The sequence below is a fragment of the Perca flavescens genome, chromosome 6 (assembly GCF_004354835.1).
Source record: "Perca flavescens isolate YP-PL-M2 chromosome 6, PFLA_1.0, whole genome shotgun sequence".
Taxonomy (NCBI): Eukaryota; Metazoa; Chordata; class Actinopteri; order Perciformes; family Percidae; genus Perca; species Perca flavescens.
Genome location: NC_041336.1, coordinates 4522256 through 4542232, shown reverse-complemented (window position 1 = coordinate 4542232; position 19977 = coordinate 4522256). Strand labels below are relative to the sequence as shown.

General features: G+C 41.0%; 2 protein-coding genes across 5 annotated transcripts in view; both read right to left on the bottom strand.

Annotated features, from left to right (window-relative positions):
• The window catches only part of LOC114557016 (collagen alpha-6(VI) chain), a 102917-nt gene extending 100544 nt beyond the window's left edge, over positions 1 to 2373 (bottom strand). For all 4 annotated transcript variants that reach the window (XM_028580226.1, XM_028580229.1, XM_028580230.1 and 1 more), the window contains exons 1-2: positions 2097 to 2373; positions 1892 to 1976 (exon numbers count right to left, since the gene is read on the bottom strand). The gene's annotated coding sequence lies outside the window, so the exon portion shown is untranslated. The remainder of the gene's footprint in view (positions 1 to 1891; positions 1977 to 2096) is intronic.
• Positions 2374 to 7488: 5115 nt separating this feature from the next.
• Positions 7489 to 19977, bottom strand: part of LOC114556521 (collagen alpha-6(VI) chain) — an 84189-nt gene continuing 71700 nt past the window's right edge. The window contains exons 32-35 of the mRNA XM_028579464.1: positions 13035 to 13174; positions 11760 to 11807; positions 8827 to 8865; positions 7489 to 7932 (exon numbers count right to left, since the gene is read on the bottom strand). Coding sequence (XP_028435265.1) covers positions 7664 to 7932; positions 8827 to 8865; positions 11760 to 11807; positions 13035 to 13174 — 496 coding nt within the window. The 3' untranslated portion in view covers positions 7489 to 7663. The remainder of the gene's footprint in view (positions 7933 to 8826; positions 8866 to 11759; positions 11808 to 13034; positions 13175 to 19977) is intronic.

Sequence of the window (19977 nt, the reverse complement as noted above, 5' to 3'; positions counted from 1 at the left end):
TCAAAAGGTCCGTTATAAACCTTCAAATTCAGACTACTTCAAGTTTTATGTCTGGATTTAACCAGGGTTCAAATCAGGACGCTGGTCACAGACCGCAAGTTACCGTCTGAACACCCAACAGATCCCAGCTATAAACACACACACACACACACACACACACACACACACACACACACACAGGAAAACACTAAAGGAGTCTGCAGACACACACTCTGTACTGTCCAAATCCACATGTAGCGATAAAAAAAAATCTATCACATGTGCACTTAAATTAACATGTATCCACTCACACACAATATACACACACGTACACACAAACACACACACATGCACACACACACACATAGACACACACACACACACACACACACACACACACACACACACACACACATATACACACACACGCATGCACTCACACACACAAACACACACACACACACACACACACACACACACACACACACACACACACACACACAGGCACACACTCACACAATATACACACACACACACACATGCACGCACACACACACATAGACTCACACACACACACACACACACACGCACACACACTCACACACACACACATACACACACACGCATGCACTCACACACACACACACACACACACACACACACACACACACACACACACACACACAGGCACACACTCACACACAATATACACACACGTACACACAAACAGTATCACATGTGCACTTAAATTAACATGTATCCACTCACACACAATATACACACACGTACACACAAACACACACACATGCACGCACACACACACATAGACACACACACACACACACACAAGCGCACACACACACACACACACACACACACACACACACACACACACACACACACACACACACACACACACACACACACACAGGCACACACTCACACACAATATACACACACGTACACACAAACACACACACACAGTCACACACACACACACACACACACACTCACTCACACAAACACACACACATGAGCACACACACACACACACGCGCACACACACATGCACGCGCACGCCCACACACACACACTCACACACACAGGAAAACTCTAAAAGAGTCTGCAGTGCTCTGTTCTGTCCAAACCCACATGTAGCGATAAAGTTGTGGCTCATAAAAACAATCGTAAAATGTAACCAACCACACAATGACTTGAGTCCAACCCGAGCCTATGTCTCTGTCCCATGGGTCTCAGTCCAGCTGACTCTTGTCTTTAACATCTCTGCCAACATGGTCTGTCTTCACAGCGCTCACACAAGTCCAAAACGCATATAGCTGTCAGCGTTTTAACCGTGTTTAACCCAGCTACTAGCTAACGCTAGGCTAACGTTACCTGCTGCCACGTGTGTAGTGTTAACTAGTCTCGCATTGCCAGACCTTCCTCCACAGCGCTGCAGAGGAAGGTCTGGCTAGTCCACACAGCATTCCTGGATGGGACTAAAGCCTGCTCTGGTTTATTGGCATTTCTTTCAACCAATCACAATCATCTTGGGGCGGGGCTAAGCTCCGGACGGAGCCACGGTGCCTCTGCTAAATAGCCTCAGGAAGGAACTTGTTTTGGTGGAACACGTGTACGTTCAAAAGTAGTTTTAGTCGTGCAACAGAGAACTCTGATTGGACAGATAGTCTAGCTAGCTGTCTGGATTTACCCTGCGGAGATCTGAGGAGCAGTTAACCATAGTCCTCACAAATCAGCCGGAGGTTAGAACGCCAACACAGAGACAGAGGAAAGGGACGGGACATCCGGCCGAAATGAGGGAATTTCCAGCGGCACCGGAGCGATCCCTGAAGTAAAACACTGTGGATCCGGACTAGTTAACCCATTAGACAGATAATGAAAGTGACCCTACCTTCCTCCTGGGAAACTTCCGGCCCTCCTATTGGCTCACGGTGCCGGGGTCCCGCCTTATTTTCCCCCATAGACATATTTTACAGCTGCAACACAATGAAAGAAAACACAAGTTAAGAGTCACACTAATTCATAAACAATTCTTTGTATTATAACAATTTGAGCCATTACGACCAAAACTACCAGAAATGGTATCGGTACATTACTTTTGTTGCGTTCCCGTGTCCCAGGAGGAGTCCGAAGACCTTTTTTGGCGCCCAGCGAGCCGTTTTCACTGGAATACTCCCCATATAACTCCCATCCATGGATATGTTGTCACAGGTGTAATCCACTAATCCATTCTGGGCTTTCTCACAAGTTTTTGGTGCTTTTTTCAACGTTATTGTCTCTTTTTTTCTGTGATTCGCTTTCTTTGGTCAAGTTTTTGGCACTTTATCCAAAAACTTTCATGCTTTTTTCAATAATTTTTGTCTCTTTTTTTAAAAGTTTTGTTTTCAATTTTTTTTGGTGCTTTTTTCAATGTTTTCGTCTCTTTTTTTTCTGAGATTCTAATCGCTTTTTTTCCAAGGGTTTTTTGGGTCAAGTTTTGGCGCTTTATCCAAATTTTTTCAGGCTTTTTACACATTTTTTTGAGTTATTCTGGAGGGTTTTTTTTCAAATTTTTGGGCTTTTTTTTTTTTTTTTTTTTTTTTTCGGTTTCGTCTCTTTTTTGGAGTTTTTTTCAAGATTCTTGAGTTTTTTTTCCATCAAGTTTTTCAGTGTTTTTAGTCACTCCATGTAGACAATATCCCGGGACCTCCCGAGATAGTTGGAGGTAGGGTGACCAGACGTCCCGAAAAATTCGGGACAGTCCCGAAATCCAAGCAGTTGTCCTGAATCCCGAATCCTGCCCTAATTGTCCCGGAAATTTGAGCAAAGTATCAAGAGCAGACTCTCGAGTAGTCATAGTCTGATTGAACATTAAAAACTGTTCAGTCATCCATGCTGTCATCCTGCAGCCAGCATCACTTGAGTTCATGATTTTAATGATTTTATTTTGTATTTTCGGGTTTATAAGACAGACAGTTGAGTTTCTGAATAAAAATAATAAATAATTTTGGTGCAGAGTTTTGAAATTCATATTACTACCCATTCTCATCTGGTCACCCTAGTTGGAGATCCCAACCCAACCAATGTTGAACCCAAAGTTACGCTTTTGCATGGAGTAAATAGGAGAGAAAGTAGCTGCCATGAGTTAGTTTACAGTGGGGGAAATAAGTATTTGACCCCTTGCTGATTTTGCAGGTTTGCCCACTTACAAAGAATGCAAAAATCTACAATTTTAATCACATGTACATTCTAACAGTGAAAGACAGAATCCCAAAGAAAATTCCAGAAAATCACATCATATGAATTTATTAAAATTGATAACCATCTGATGAGGAAAAACAAGTATTTGACCCCCTGGACAAACAGCAAGTATTCTGGCTCCTACAAGCCAGTTAGTCTTTCTTTAAGACACAGCCCCAATCCAAACCAATTGTCTACATCAAATACACCTGCCTCACCTCGTTACCTGTATAAAAGACACCTGTCAACACCCAAACAACCAGCATCCAAGATCACCACCATGGGCAAGACCAAAGAGCTTTCTACGGACATCAGGGACAAGATTGTTGATCTGCACAAGGCTGGGATGGGCTACAAGAGAATCGGAAAGCAACTTGGAGAAAAAGATCAACTGTCGGTGCAGTTATCAGGAAATGGAAGAAGCACCACACCACCGCCAACCTCCTCGGTCTGGGCCTCCACACAAGATCTTGCCTCGTGAGGTGTCCCTGATCATGCGAACGGTGAGGAATCATCCCAAAACCACAAGGGGGAACTGATGAATCAACTGAAGGCAGCTGGGACCACAGTTACAAAAGAAACGGTTGGTAACACACTACGCCGTCATGGATTGAAATCCTGCAGCGCACGCAAGGTCCCCCTGCTCAAGAAGAAACATGTACAGGCCCGCATGAAGTTCGCCATTCACCACCTGGACGACTCAGAAGAGGCCTGGAAGAAGGTGATGTGGTCAGATGAGACCAAAATAGAACTTTTGGCCTCAACTCAACTCGTCGTGTTTGGAGGGCAAAGAACACCGAGTACAACCCAAAGAACACCATCCCCACCGTCAAGCATGGTGGTGGCAACATCATGCTTTGGGGGTGCTTTTCAACCAAGGGGACGGGACAACTCCATCGTATTGAGGGGAGGATGGGCGGGGCCATGTATCGTGGAATTCTGGACCGACATCTCCTTCCCTCAGTGAGAGAGCTGAAGATGGGTCGAGGATGGGTGTTTCAACACGACAACAACCCTAAGCACACCGCCAAGCACAAAAAAGTGGCTGAAGAAGAAGCACATCAAGGTTCTGGAGTGGCCTAGCCAGTCTCCAGACCTGAATCCGATTGAAAATCTTTGGAGGGAGCTTAAAATTGAGTTGCCAGGCGACAACCTCGGAACCTGAATGATTTGGAGGCTGTCTGCAGGGAGGAGTGGGCCAACATCCCTGCGAAATGTGCACAAACCTTGTCACCAACTATAAAAACCGTTTGACATCTGTGCTGGCCAATAATGGCTTTTCTACAAAATATTAACATGCTGTTTGTCCAGGGGGTCAAATACTTGTTTTTCCTCATCAGATGGTTATCAATTTTAATAAATTCATATGATGTGATTTTCTGGAATTTTCTTTGGGATTCTGTCTTTCACTGTTAGAATGTACATATGATTAAAATTGTAGATTTTTGCATTCTTTGTAAGTGGGCAAACCTGCAAAATCAGCAAGGGGTCAAATACTTATTTCCCCCACTGTAAGTGTTTGGTCACTCCAGAATTTATACAGGACATTTAAGAAAATTAAAGGTAGTAGGTAGCGCTTTAGCCAGTCTTTTTCAGAAATACAGAGGCTGTAAATTCAAGTCCCCCGATGCAATCGTGTTATAATGCCCTCTCAACAATGCCAGGAATACAATTCTAGTGGGATAATACTTAATCAGTTTGCATTTTTGTTGGCCTAAAGGTGATTTAAATTCTGTAAAATAAATGTTGCATCAGCCTTAAAATACCCATATTACACTTTTGTATTGTATGAATAACAACATCACCCAGAAGCACAGCACATTACCACCTAGCATGAGCTAATAGCTAATGCTAATGCCTCCTAAGCTACAGTAGCTCACCGACTGTAACAACAAGCACCTATTTCATTAGGACCTGCTGTGAATGTATTTTATATACTTTCAATAATAACATAATGATACAAAGGCTTTTATAGCATTTCTATTAGCCAACATAAAGCATAAAATAAAGCTACTTTAGCGTAGGTTAGCCACATTAGCTAATGTAGAGCTAGCCAGATGTAGTTCCCCTAGCCTTAAAAACGCCTGTAGCGTTCTTCCACGGAGCTAAATCTCCATTGAAAACACCAACGGTTTAATGTTGGCTTCCTTACCTGGGAAGCTACACACACAGCAGAATATTTCCTAACATGTTTTTTGATTAATTATGACCCGTTCTATAAATCGGCATCCATCCAGTACAAAAGCACTGCGGATTGAAAACGATTTGGACCATCAGCTCTCCAGCTTCATGACTACAATGTTACACACTGTGAGAAATACTCTGTTACAAGTAAAAGTCCTGCAGGGAAAATGTTACTTAAGTGAAAGTCTGTAAGTATCATCAGGAAAATGTAGTTTAAGTATTAAAAGCAAAGACACATCCTCCCATTTTAGAAAGTGTAAACAAGTAACTACAGCTGTGACAGATGAATTTAGTGGAGTAAAAAGTACAATATTTCTCTCTGAAATGTAGCGGAGTAGAAGTAGAAAGTGGCAGAACATGAATACTCAAGTAAAAGTACCTCAAAACTGGACTTAGTTGTAGTAGTTGAGTAAATACTTAGATTTCAGCTTGAGCTAATAAGTACAGAGATTTAAGGAATACCATGATGAACAGACCCGCAGCACTTTCTGATCAAATAATTGGGCGCCATCTTGTGGCAGAAACACAGTACTGCGCAGTTTCTTCTTCAAGCTGTAGATCACTTTGTTTTAGGGCTGTTTTACAGCCCTTGGCGCTGACAGGCTCAGATTAATATTCTAAATGTCTGACAACATTATGGAAAGGATTTCGAAGTAGGTCGACGTTTCTGTTAAAGAGAAAGATCCTTTTTTTTTTAAACATAAAATTGCAATCTCTAAACCCACCAGACTCCATATAAATGTAAGTAATTTTAGCATCGTGAAATACACTTCATTCAAAGCCGACAGAAACTAAATAAAACTTTTTCAACCATCACAACTCTAGTTTTCGTTGAAATAAACACACAGTTTACAGATTTACATGTGAGAACATGCTGGCTCTATACATGCTAAAAGTATTTTTTTTTTTTTAAATGGAGTCTGGTGGGTTTAGCGCTAGCGACTTCAGAGCTGTTTCTGGTTAAACAGAAAGGTCTCAAAGAGGTTTTAAAGGTCTATCTCTGTAGGGATCCTTTCCATACTGTCACACACTTAGAATAATAATCTGAGTCAACTTCAAAGATTGTTGTTCCTATCAGTCACTTACACACAAAAACATTGGAAAATAGAGTTAAAAAACCCCGAAATTACCCTTTAACAATCAACTACGGTGCAGGAGATGAACATTAACCTCTGATTGGTTTGAATGAAAGTTTGAGAGTCACTCAAAGGTTGTTTTGTGCAGTGTTTTTAGGGACCGATAGTTGAGGACTGACAATATGTACATTAATAGACCATGCTTAGTTTTGGTGTTATCTGAAACATACATTTTATTCAGAATATAGTACAAAACAATAAAAATGAGTTTTTCTGTGGCAAAAAATTGACTAAATCCAGATGAATGTGACCTGTATGACAATTTCTTGTGATGTCAATTTTCCTTTTATTTTATTTGTTGTGGTTTTTGACCTGCTGCAATTTCTCTTCCTTCAGAAAATAGCACCTGGTTGCATCAAAAATAACAACATACAGTATATCTTGAAAGAGGCAGTTCAAGTCTTTGTTGAGCATCAGTCGGGTAGAGAACAAGGTGGAAAATACTAGTAAAGGTGACACATACACACAGAAAAATAATTCAAGGCAACTGGTCCCGAGAATGAAACGCCAAAGGATTTCTAATAAGGGAAGAAGTTTCACTCTCTAGATACTTCCAGCTTCTGAACTGGTTGCAGTTCCACTCTGCTTCCATATGAGGGCACTCACAGGCCAGTGGAGAATGAAAAATGAAAAATCCACTTTTCTCAAGATATCATTTTTTGTCTAATAATTTTCATGTTGCATTTGAAAGGGGAGGCTAAGAAAATTCACACTGCTGGGTGTTATTATGTAAAAGTCACTTTTTTGTTCTAAAAAGCCTTTTAAATGCAAATTAATTACTTACAAATCCTACAATGTGATTTTCTGGATTTTTGTTTTAGATTCTGTCACTCACAGTTGAGTAGTGCCTATGATAAAAATTACAGACTGGGAAAACCTGCAAAATCGGCAGCATATCAAATACTTGTTTTCCCCACTGTAGAGTCCCATTCATTTTGCACTGGACCGAGATCACCCCCAGTGGAACTCTGGTGGAACTGCAACCAAATTCGGTACAATGGAGCTAAATAGGGAGTGAACAGGCTTTGGAAACGCTTTGGAACAGTTTAAACTTTCCCTGATGTGTTTCGATTTAAACATCCCAGAGCAGACTCAGCTTGCATGTATTTTATCCCGCTTCGTGTTCAGTGCAACGCAACCGATTTCTTCATTCGGTCCGGGCGATGTTGTCTCACACCGGCGCCTCCTCTTCTTCCTCTTCCTCCTCTTCTTCCTACTAATTGACTCTTCGTCACACAGAGGCTCTGGCACTCAGTCAGGGTGTTGAAACGGTTTCCGTTGCCGCCGCAGCCGCCGTACCAGAAGCGAGAGCATCGCCCCTGATCGCTGTCAAAGAACCAGCTTATGGTGTAGTTCTGGCAGCCGCCGGCATTCGGGCGCAGGAGACAGGTGTCTGGATGAAGACGGGAGAGACACATTAAGGCTGCGTCTCTGAATGGACTCCATGCATGTCTACACTGTTAACTAAACTCCATTAGCAGCGAATTTCGTTTGATATCAGTGCGTAACACTACTTGCTTTTGAGACACATGCTTTACATATACCATCCTGTATCACACACAGGGACGCTGGAGGAAACCCAGCAGCTGATCCACTCTCGGGCTGAAAACGAGCAGTGATCATGTGTAATTCATTCCGGTTCATGTACCTGTACACTGTTGTTGGTTATGATACAGGACACTAATTAAAGAAATGGGGTTGGAGGGAAAGGCCTCAGACTGTGGTCTGGAATTTCAGAAGAGCTGTAGTTTTGTTTGTGGTCTTGTGTGTGTTTTTTAGTTTTATACATTTGAGCGCCTTTTTTATGTGTGTGACATGTGAGTTATGGTTCTAATAGTTGATAATGGTTCTGTAACCATATATTTTTATATAATGTTTTTGCCTGCTATGTTTAACAGACCCAAAGGGTCCAATCAGGCCCACTGGATTACTTTGCAAAGTGTGAAAATTGCAGAAAAGTAATAGCCTAGAAATCTAGCGACTCTGGAAGACTTGGAGTTCAGCTTTTCTTTGAGAAAAGATCAAAGTACGGTACTGAAGGTATTCTTAAAAAAGGAAGATGTGTTCAGAGGTTTGCCGATCGTTGTATAAATTCACCCAGTGGTGGAGGTGCAAACCCATGTAATATTTAGAAAATGAGGCAGGAGGCATCTTGATAATCAAAATTAAATAAGTTGTATTTAGTAGTGATATGGCAGTGGTGTAATATATAAATAATTGTGTGATTGGTCAGCGTCAGTTGACCATGAAAGCTGAAAGGATCAGAGAGCAGTGGTTTAGTTCTTACCTGGTTGGTCGGCTCCGGCTTCGTCAGGGGTGTCTACATCTGGGAGAGACGACACAGTCAACCACACGTAGACCCGGAACTATTATTACTTATTCATCTTTTTTTTACGTAATTGCAGCTTCTTTATATATCACTGTTATGTGACCCAGATAATATAGGAACACAAATACATAGCCATACATCTCCAGACTCCGGCCATCACTCTCTGACTCCGCGACAGAAACCCTCATTCATACTTTCATAACCTGCTGTTTGGACTACTGCAATGGAGTCCTGTCAGGGGTCCCCAGCAAAACCCTAGACAGGCTCCAGCATGTCCACACACACACACACACACACACACACACACACACACACACACACACACACACACACACACACACACACACACACACACACACACACACATTTGGACACACACACACACACATGCACGCACACACACACACACACACACACACACACACACACAGACACACACACACTAGTGTTAATTTTGTCACCTATTTTTAATTTAGTCTTAGTCCTGTGCCAAATGTCCTTGTTAGTTTTAGTCATATTTAGTCATTCACATATCTTTTTTTCTTAGTCAAGGTTTAGTCGACTAAAAGTCTCATCATTTTAGTTTTAGTCAAAAGAGAACTCAATATATCTTAGTCAAGTTTTAGTCAAAACATGTTAGTCTTTTTTTAAATAACAAATTATTTCTGAGATTATTTCTGATAACCATTTCAGTCACATAGTTATATAAAAATAAATTATATAAAGTTATATACATATCGAGCTTCTTCCTTATTTCACCAGTAAATTCCTGTTAAACGACAAAAACAACCACTGGAAAAGGGTATTTTACAATAACATTGAACGCAGCATGAGGCTCGCGAGGCAAGATTGAAGTGAATGTAACGTGTTGTTTTTCAGACAACGGCAGCTACAGACTGTCGTACGTCACCCTGTTAGACTCCTCTCCAGTGAAATACAGACAAACTTTTACACCGTTTAGCTGTCAGCATTTTAACCGTGTTTACTCCAGCTGCTAGGTAACGGTATGCTAACATTACCTGCTGTCAAGTGTAGTGTTAACTAGCTAACGGTATGCTAACGTTACCTGCTGTCAAGTGTAGTGTTAACTAGCTAACGGTAGGCTAACGTTACCTGCTGTCAAGTGTAGTGTTAACTAGCTAACGGTAGGCTAACGTTACCTGCTGTCAAATGTAGTGTTAACTAGCTAACGGTAGGCTAACGTTACCTGCTGTCAAGTGTAGTGTTAACTAGCTAACGGTAGGCTAACGTTACCTGCTGTCAAATGTAGTGTTAACTAGCTAACGGTAGGCTAACGTTACCTGCTGTCAAGTGTAGTGTTAACTAGCTAACGGTAGGCTAACGTTACCTGCTGTCAAATGTAGTGTTAACTAGCTAACGATAGGCTAACGTTACCTGCTGTCAGGTGTAGTGTTAACTAGCTAACGGTAGGCTAACGTTACCTGCTGTCAGGTGTAGTGTTAACTAGCTAACGGTAGGCTAACGTTACCTGCTGTCAGGTGTAGTGTTAACTAGTGTCCCGTGCAGCGATGTTTCGGTTGCCTCTAACGTCCGTTTAGGAACATCAGAGAGAAGCGAAGGCATTTAAGTGGCACCTAAATAAGGCACCGAAATCTGCGTTGCTATTCAGTCCGGTAGATAACAGTCGTTAAGGCACCGGTCGGTGCCGTATTAGCACCGGGTCTCGGTACCCAACTCTAGTAACAGCTGAATATTCTATCTCATGATGAAAAAGTAGAGACGATTGTAGACGAAAATGAAGAGAGATTTTATCTTTATCTTTTATTTTTTTAGTCTCGTCTTTTTTCATCAACAATAATGCATGTTAATTTTGTCTTGGTCAGCATTTTAGGACATCGGCGCAGTCTCGTCATCGTCCCGTCTTAGTCATGGAAAAAGAGTTTGTTGACGAACATATTTAATCTCATGTCGTCTGACGAAATTAACACTAACACTAACACACACACACACACGCATACACAAAACTCTGCCGCCAGGGTCCTCACCCACACCAAGACCTGGCACACCCCAACCCTCATCCACCTTCACTGGCTCCCAATCAAGTCCCGCATCACACATAAAATCCTCCTTCTCACCTACATATCCCTCCATGCCCCTGGCCCCCCACTACTTCTCCGACCTCCTCCATCCATACACCCCACCCCGAAACCTTTGGTCCTCAGACGCTGGCTTGCTCTCCGTTCCCCACACCAGACTCTGTACCTTCGGAGACAGAGCCTTTAGTGTTGCAGCCCCATCTCTCTGGAGCCCCCTCCCTGCAGATATCCACAATGCTACATCCCTGGACATCTTTAAAAAACTCCTCAAACACAATCTGTTCCCCACAGCCTACAACCTCCTTTAGCTTAGCCACAGTCATTCTGTAAAGTGTCCTTGGGTTTCATGAAAGGCGCTATACAAATAAAAGTTACTATTATTATTATTATTACTATTATTATAAAGTAAACAACGCCTCTATTTTGTCATTTTTGTTGCTATGAACGTGTTTAGGGTCCTGTGCCAACAACTAGCATCGCTTTAGCTAAACAGTCCGACCGTGCGCGTGCATGCGTTTGTGTGTGTGTGTGTGTGTGTGTGTGTGTGTGTGTGTGTGTGTGTGTGTGTGTGTGTGTGTGGACATACTGGAGCCTGTCTAGGGTTTTGCTAAGTAATTGTACAGCAAAATTTGGAATTGTTACAGCTCTAACCACATGCTTCAAGTCCCAAAGCTTCAAAAAAACAGGTTGCATACGGTACTGAGTTCACATCAGAACATCAGCCAACGGTTGAAATGATCTGATGACTTTAAAAAAATCAGTCTGCTTTGTATTCTATATTGTATTTGTGCATATTTGAAAAGCTGGATCAGAGAGCGGCGGTTTAGTTCTTACCTTTAGAGACGTAGCTGGTCGGCTCCGGCTTCATCAGGGTGTCTGCACCTGGGAGAGACGACACAGAACTATTATTACATATTCATCTAATCCTTTTTTTTGTTACGTAATCGCAGAAGATGAGATGATAGATGATAACCAATCGATTAATCTTTGTAGATCTAATTTTAAGTGTTCTGAGAGAACTAGATTTCTGCATCTCCTCTTTGCTCTGTTTTTTTTTAGGCTTTTAAAAAATCCCAGGACGGGAGACTTTGGCCAATCACAGGTCATTTCAGAGAGACAACATTTCTATTGGCTGTTCTACAAATGCAGATGCGCATGTACGTCCCTTCTAGAGGTGTTGAAATGAATCAAATAATCGTGGACATGGACGATGCTGCATCGGTAATCGGCTGGCTCATAATCGATTATTTCTGTTTACAATTTAATCTAGGCCTAACAACATTTCTGTTTACATATTCTGTTATCGCCAGAGTCTGAATTGTTTAAATCCTACACGGGACATGATTAGGCACCGTGTTATATTTGCTTTATCAGGACAGTTTAATGTATCATTGTTGTTTGTGTCTGTGTGTGTGTATACGTGTTAGAGTGTGAGTGTGTGTGTGTGTGTGTGTGTGTGTGTGTGTGTGTATATATATATATATATATATATATATATATATATATATATATAATATTTATTAGAGGTAGACAGATTAATCAGTTTTGCCGATTAATCGGCACAAATAGTTGATTGGTGGAACTATTGTTATTGGCAAAAATCCATGCCGATAGTTTTTCCTGGTTGCATCCGTTGCTGGAGGTGCTGAGAAGCGCGTGCTGTCATTCATTACCCAGTACATGAGAGCTGAGAAGAGTCTGCTGGCATCATGCATTACAATACTTCCTCTAGAGGTGAAATAAAAACTATATTTTCGACACGTGTTACTGCGCGCTGCATGGAGAGCACATGCTTTTTTTTTGTTTTTTTTGTTTCAGTTTGAATGAATGCCTTTTATTGACATCAATATTTATTTAATTTATCATGTTTTCATGGTTCAATACATGGTTTTTTTATTTTTATAATAAAGTTCAGCACTGTTTTACTTGGAGTGTCGTGTTTGTTTTTATTCAGTATCAATTCTAAATCGGTCGATTAATCGGTTATCGGCAAATAAGGCCCAAACTAGCTATCGGTATCGGTAAAATCCACTATCGGTCGACCTCTTATATATATATATATATATGTGTTAGTGTGTGTGTGTGTGTGTGTGTGTGTGTGTGTGTTACCGCTGAGGTTCTCTCCTGAGAGGAAACTCTGGCCGTCCCCTGGGGTCACACTGGCGATGACATCCAGCTGTGTTGTCTGGACCCAAAACTTTTCCTCGACCTCCTCCACAAACTCGTCGGCCAGCATTGCCGACCCCTGACTGGATACACCCCAGCCGAATAACACAGAAGATAAACTCAGTCACATTCGGCCTCAGACATAAACACAGCTGTAGTACAGTACATGTACTCAAGAACTGTACTTAAAGGGTAATTTAAGGTATTTTTCAACCCTATTTTTCCATGCATTGGTGTCTAAGTGACTAATGTGAAAACAAATCTTAAACATTTTTTTCCATTCATGAGCGTGATCGCTGTAACCAGCAGCCGTGAACCAGGCTGTAATGTAACCCTACAGGACAGATGTTCACCGTCAGTCAGAGTCCACTAAAAGTTCTGTTGTTGCTGCTGACAGACTCTGATTATTATTCTAAGTGTCTGACAACATTATGGGATGGATCCCTACAGAGATAGACCTTTTAGTTAAAGAGTAAGATCCTTTTAGTTTAACATGAAACAACCCCGACATCACCACCACCAAACCCCAGGGTTCATACGCATTTAAACCAATACTTTTCGGCAAATTTTTATGACTATATGTATTCCTGAAAATGTCAGTCGAACAATAAGAATAAAAATCTGTGTTAAAGTTTACCCTCAGAGGTTTAACAATAAAATGAACTGGGGGTGGGGTGGGGTTTGGAGGGGGATAAGGGGAGAGGAAAAACAAGCATCAGAATTAAGCAACACTTTATTGTGCTTTTGTTGTATTTTCAATGATGATGTAATCAGCCTAAGGTTTCTTGTTTTTTTTTCTGTGAAGATGTTTCCTCTCCAGTGTATGAATGATTGTAAGAAAATAAATAAATAATTGATCACAAAAAACAATAAAATGAACTAGAAAATTCCGGAAGAAATTTTGACAGTGTGCCTACTACTTGGTGCACATCCGAATAACACTAGCTAAGTATTAATAGCAGTAGCTGTATTGACGTACATAGCAATAGGGAATGGATGGATGGGCTTACAAGACACCACAAATGCATACTGGTCAAGACCAGAGAACAGCGTAGTACCACTTACCTTTTTTTTTTTTTACTTTTGTAAAATTTCTCACAATGTATAATTCCATACTTTGAGGCTGGTGGGTTTGGGATGCATAAAGTACTGATTATTTACATGGAGTCTGGTGGGTTTAGGATGCTAAAATGGCTGTTTATTTAATGGAGTCTGGTGGAAAACATCTGTTGGTGTTGAGGTCTGAAGTCAGTTAGGAGTCAGTCAGTTGGTCAGTTAGGTGGTATTTCAGGTAGAAGGTTTAACAAACTCTGAGTGTAACCCTGATGTCAGAGTTGATTTACCCTGAGATGGGAAACTCTGAGTTTTCGGTTTCAGAACAGCTGATATGAGTTAGTTCAATCAACTCAGAGTAGGTTTACGCGCGTGCACCACCACAATAAAAAGGCAGCATGAATGGAGCCATGATTCTACGATTCACCATGGTAACAGCCACAACTCCTTTTTCAACTTGTTGCTGTGGTGATTTCCACAGTGAGGGAGTGGGGAGAGGGGGAGACAGTGTCTTCCATGGGTCAAACATATCCATTTAATGATAATTATACCTCTTAAGTTTGTTCTGTAATTCAAAAAAACGTGGGTCTAAACGGCAATAATATTATCATCACAAGAAAGATAAAGGTCTGGCGAACGAAATTGATGTGTTTTTTATGTTTGTGGTATGAAATATATGGATCACAGAGCAGGTAACAAACAGGGAACCGTCTTTTATTTAACAGTTTCTATCGGCAGTTGGTATGAAGAGAGCCAAAAATGTACATCGGTGGATTCCATAGTTACATGTCTGCGACCGGCACAACATTTTCTACATTTTCACCAACAATGATGTATGAAGAGTGAAAACTGTAGGGGAGAGAACAATTTGTTTGGAAAAGCTTTCAGAGAATCGTACTGCAGCTCAATTTTTTTTCCATTGTTTCTATCGGCAGTTGGTATGAATGGAGCTAAAAGTTTACGTCCGGTGGATTCCATAGTTACATCATTATATCACTCCTATTTTATTGTCTCTTAACTGGCTGCCGGTGCGTTACAGAGTTGATATGAAAATACTGCTTTTGTTTGTTTTTAAATCCTTAAATGGTCTTGCACCAGCTTACTTAACTGAACTGTTAAATCTGAATGTCCCTGGTAGGTGTCTACGGTCCACAAGCAACTATAATCTGTCCCAGCCACACTCGCGTCTAAAGTCAAGAGGGGACCGAGCCTTCACTGTTGTTGGTCCTAGGCTGTGGAATAGCCTCACCGTCTCCTTGAGATCGTTGTCCTCTTTACATGAGTTTAAACTTAAACTAAAGTTTTATCTCTTGGAGCGTGCATTTCTCTAAATTCTTATTTTTATTTATGTTTTCTGCTGTATGACGGATGTTTTATTCTATAATCTTTCGTGACTTATGTGACGCACAGTGGTCAACTTCTGTTGTGTTTACTTGTGCAAAACAAATAAATAAATGAAATGAAATACATGTCTGCAACCGGCACAAGATTTCCTACATTTTGACCAACCATGATGTATGAAGAGTGAAAACTGTACGGGAGACAGCAATTTGTTTGGAAAACTTTCAGAGAATTTGTACTGCAGCTCCCCACTCTGTGCTCCCCTCTAACTCTCAACATTACGGCCACATACACACACATTGGAAAATCTGAAACGGTCTGAGAAGAGCACGATACTTAAACTGATTTGGTAGAATACGTGCTTGATATCCGAATGCCCATTCAGCCCCATAAAGGCCAAAGTCTTGTCTTCAGTTTAAACTTAAAAAAAAAAAAATTCTACATTAAAGTATGGCAATACAGCATGCCCCCTAAAAAGGGGTTATTTGAGCGATGTTAAGCGATTTCCTGAAGATTTCCCATTCAAGTCTATCGGACACTTTTGTGCCATTTTTTGCAGATTTCGTGAAAACCGTGCGGCAAATCTTTTTGAAAACAAAATAGAACACCATTCCGGAGCATTACACACATTTTGATGTATTTTGTGGGCATGTGTTGGCAACGCTCCGTGACTAGTAGCAGGACAAAAAACAGGCGGAATAATAATAAGTATGAGCAATAATAGTCATTGTGCCGATTGCTGCTATTGCACCACTTCTGCACACTGAATGACAATTTATGTGGTTCATAGTGGGATTCGTAATATCACACCCCGAATAGAACGTTGACTTTAGGACGACGTGAAATACATTTATTAATCACATGTTATTATACTGTGTTAAAAAAAAATTCCATGACTTTTCCAAAACCTTTCCAGGCCTGGAATTAGCATTTTCCAAATTCCAGTTTTTTTCAAAACGTATGAACCCTGAAACCCACCAGACTCAATGTAAAAAATCAGGACTTTTAGCGTGTATAGAGCCAGCATATTTCCACATGTAAATGGGTGAATTAAGGGTAGGGCTGGGCATCGATCTTTTGATCCGGTGCCAATTTCGATACCTCAGTTTCGATGCCGGCCATTAATATCAGATAGCAAACGCTATCTGCATGAAGTTTTGAAAAACTGTAACCCAACTTGAAACCACTTTATCGGCATTGCCGTGACTCGCGGTGACCTATCTGTGTGTGTATGTGTGTGCGTGTGTGTGTCGGTCGGCTGGATAACAGCTAAACATCCCTCTCTGTCCTCTGCCTGATTGGAGCGTTTCAGCGCCCTGTCTCTGCGGCAGATAGCATCGCTGGTGTTGGTACTTGCCGTTGGTCTATCGGTCGGCCCTGTACTGTAGTCTGAAAAGTTGATCTTTGAGGGTATGGCCTCAGGTTTCAGTGTGTTTGACATAACTGTCACCAGTGACCCTGTTGTATCACAAGTACAGCTCTCTAAATAGTCTGTCGCTAAAAAATGGTGGCTACAGACTCTAAATCCAGGAGCCGTCGGAGGGCTAGCCAGTTTTAAGGCAGCTAGCCATGAGTTTAGGACTGGTTTCCTTGTCAAAGGTAGCCTGTGGAAATGTATTGTAACCCCAGCTGCCTTAGACCTATACAACTTATTACTGCAGCCAGGGGCAATACAGTATGAACCCCCCTAGACCTGTTGGTTGCCGTTTCCTCAGCCATGTCCGTTAGCCTCTGACTGTTTACATTCCACGGCTGCTTACCATGCCAGTGACGTAGCAGATGGTGGATTTCCAACATGGCGGCGCCCATGTAACAACAACAACACTTTCAATGTACTATTTTACCCCTTTTAACAAATTCAGCGATTTTAATCATTGTACCAACGAGAAGAAATAAAATACATCTGTTATATCACCTTTAATCAAATTCCAGTTCAGTTCATCTTTAACCTAAAGGTCTCGATGTTGTTTGGCTCACAAATCACTAAATTAATGCTTCCCGTATTCCTGCAGGAAATGTTAAGCTTGCGGTGACAGAATCATTGTTATTATCTTTAAAGGTCCTATGACATGCTGCTTTTTGGATGCTTTAATATCGGCCTCAGCGGTCCAATAATACTTTATCTGAAGTCTCTTTTATATAGACCTTAGTGGTCCCCTAATACTGTATCTGAAGTATCTTTTATATAGACCTCAGTGGTCCCCTAATACTGTATCTGAAGTCTCTTTTATATAGACCTCAGTGGTCCCCTAATACTGTATCTGAAGTCTCTTTTATATAGACCTTAGTGGTCCCCTAATACTGTATCTGAAGTCTCTTTTATATAGACCTTAGTGGTCCCCTAATACTGTATCTGAAGTCTCTTTTATATAGACCTTAGTGGTCCCCTAATACTGTATCTGAAGTCTCTTTTATATAGACCTTAGTGGTCCCCTAATACTGTATCTGAAGTCTCTTTTATATAGACCTTAGTGGTCCCCTAATACTGTATCTGAAGTCTCTTTTATATAGACCTTAGTGGTCCCCTAATACTGTATCTGAAGTCTCTTTTATATAGACCTTAGTGGTCCCCTAATACTGTATCTGAAGTCTCTTTTATATAGACCTTAGTGGTCCCCTAATACTTTATCTGAAGTCTCTTTTATATAGACCTTAGTGGTCCCCTAATACTGTATCTGAAGTATCTTTTATATAGACCTCAGTGGTCCCCTAATACTGTATCTGAAGTCTCTTTTATATAGACCTTAGTGGTCCCCTAATACTGTATCTGAAGTCTCTTTTATATAGACCTTAGTGGTCCCCTAATACTGTATCTGAAGTCTCTTTTATATAGACCTTAGTGGTCCCCTAATACTGTATCTGAAGTCTCTTTTATATAGACCTTAGTGGTCCCCTAATACTGTATCTGAAGTCTCTTTTATATAGACCTTAGTGGTCCTCTAATACTGTATCTGAAGTCTCTTTTATATAGACCTTAGTGGTCCCCTAATACTGTATCTGAAGTCTCTTTTATATAGACCTTAGTGGTCCCCTAATACTGTATCTGAAGTCTCTTTTATATAGACCTTAGTGGTCCTCTAATACTGTATCTGAAGTCTCTTTTATATAGACCTTAGTGGTCCCCTAATACTGTATCTGAAGTCTCTTTTATATAGACCTTAGTGGTCCCCTAATACTGTATCTGAAGTCTCTTTTATATAGACCTTAGTGGTCCCCTAATACTGTATCTGAAGTCTCTTTTATATAGACCTTAGTGGTCCTCTAATACTGTATCTGAAGTCTCTTTTATATAGACCTTAGTGGTCCCCTAATACTGTATCTGAAGTCTCTTTTATATAGACCTTAGTGGTCCCCTAATACTGTATCTGAAGTCTCTTTTATATAGACCTTAGTGGTCCCCTAATACTGTATCTGAAGTCTCTTTTATATAGACCTTAGTGGTCCTCTAATACTGTATCTGAAGTCTCTTTTATATAGACCTTAGTGGTCCTCTAATACTGTAGGTGGAGGGTGGGGATGTGGCCTTGATCAGCTGTCATGTGTCGCTTGTTTGAAAGCCATGATGTCTCTCTCTCTCTCATGGGCGGGCCAAATTCTCTGGGCGGGCAAATCAGAGAAGGGGAGGGAACCTTGCTCCCTATGACCTCATAAGGAGAAGATTCCTGATTGGTCCATCTGAGCTTTCATTTTCTCAAAGTCAAAGCAGGATACCCAGGGCTCGGTTTACTCCTATCACCATTTCTAGCCACTGGGGGACCATAGGCAGGCTGAGGGAACGCATATTCATGTTAAAAAAACATGAAATTTTCATGCCATGGGACCTTTACAGTTTTTTTTTACAGTTGCTAGGATGCATTTCTCAATACTTGGGTCACTTTGTCAAACCTCTTCACACAGTAAGCACAACAAAAGTATATGTGGTCTAAACTGTGGATCATTTATCAGTGCTTTGGCACAAAATGCATTCAATGACTACATCTTTCAAATGACATTCATTCTTTTCTCACTTCAACACAACAACCGCCAAAACTCTATGTACCTACAGGCCAATTTGCACATGCTAAAACACTGTTTTCAAAACTGTTAAATTTAAGTTCAAAACAATAACATAATAAAAAAACTGAATAAGACAGCACTTTGCTACATTTCTACAGTACTATTATAATGAAATATATGTTGAATCGAAAAATGAAATGCTATGAAAACAATTGGACAATTGGACCAACCACAGACTTGCTGTGCAGCACATAATCAATTTAACAGGAGAAGGAGAAGTCATCAGTTGATCACTTATCAGCAAATTTCGTAAATTGTAGGGGCGAGGCCTCAAACCGAGAATATATTGGGGCGTGATATTTAAATGACGATCGTTTCCAGCCGTTGCATTTATCAATGTACGACCATTCTTACGCTCTGATTGGTGTGATACGAACGTTTCATGAATTGCACGTGAAGCCTGTCGTAAGATGATTTCTGCGCTCATATCTGCACT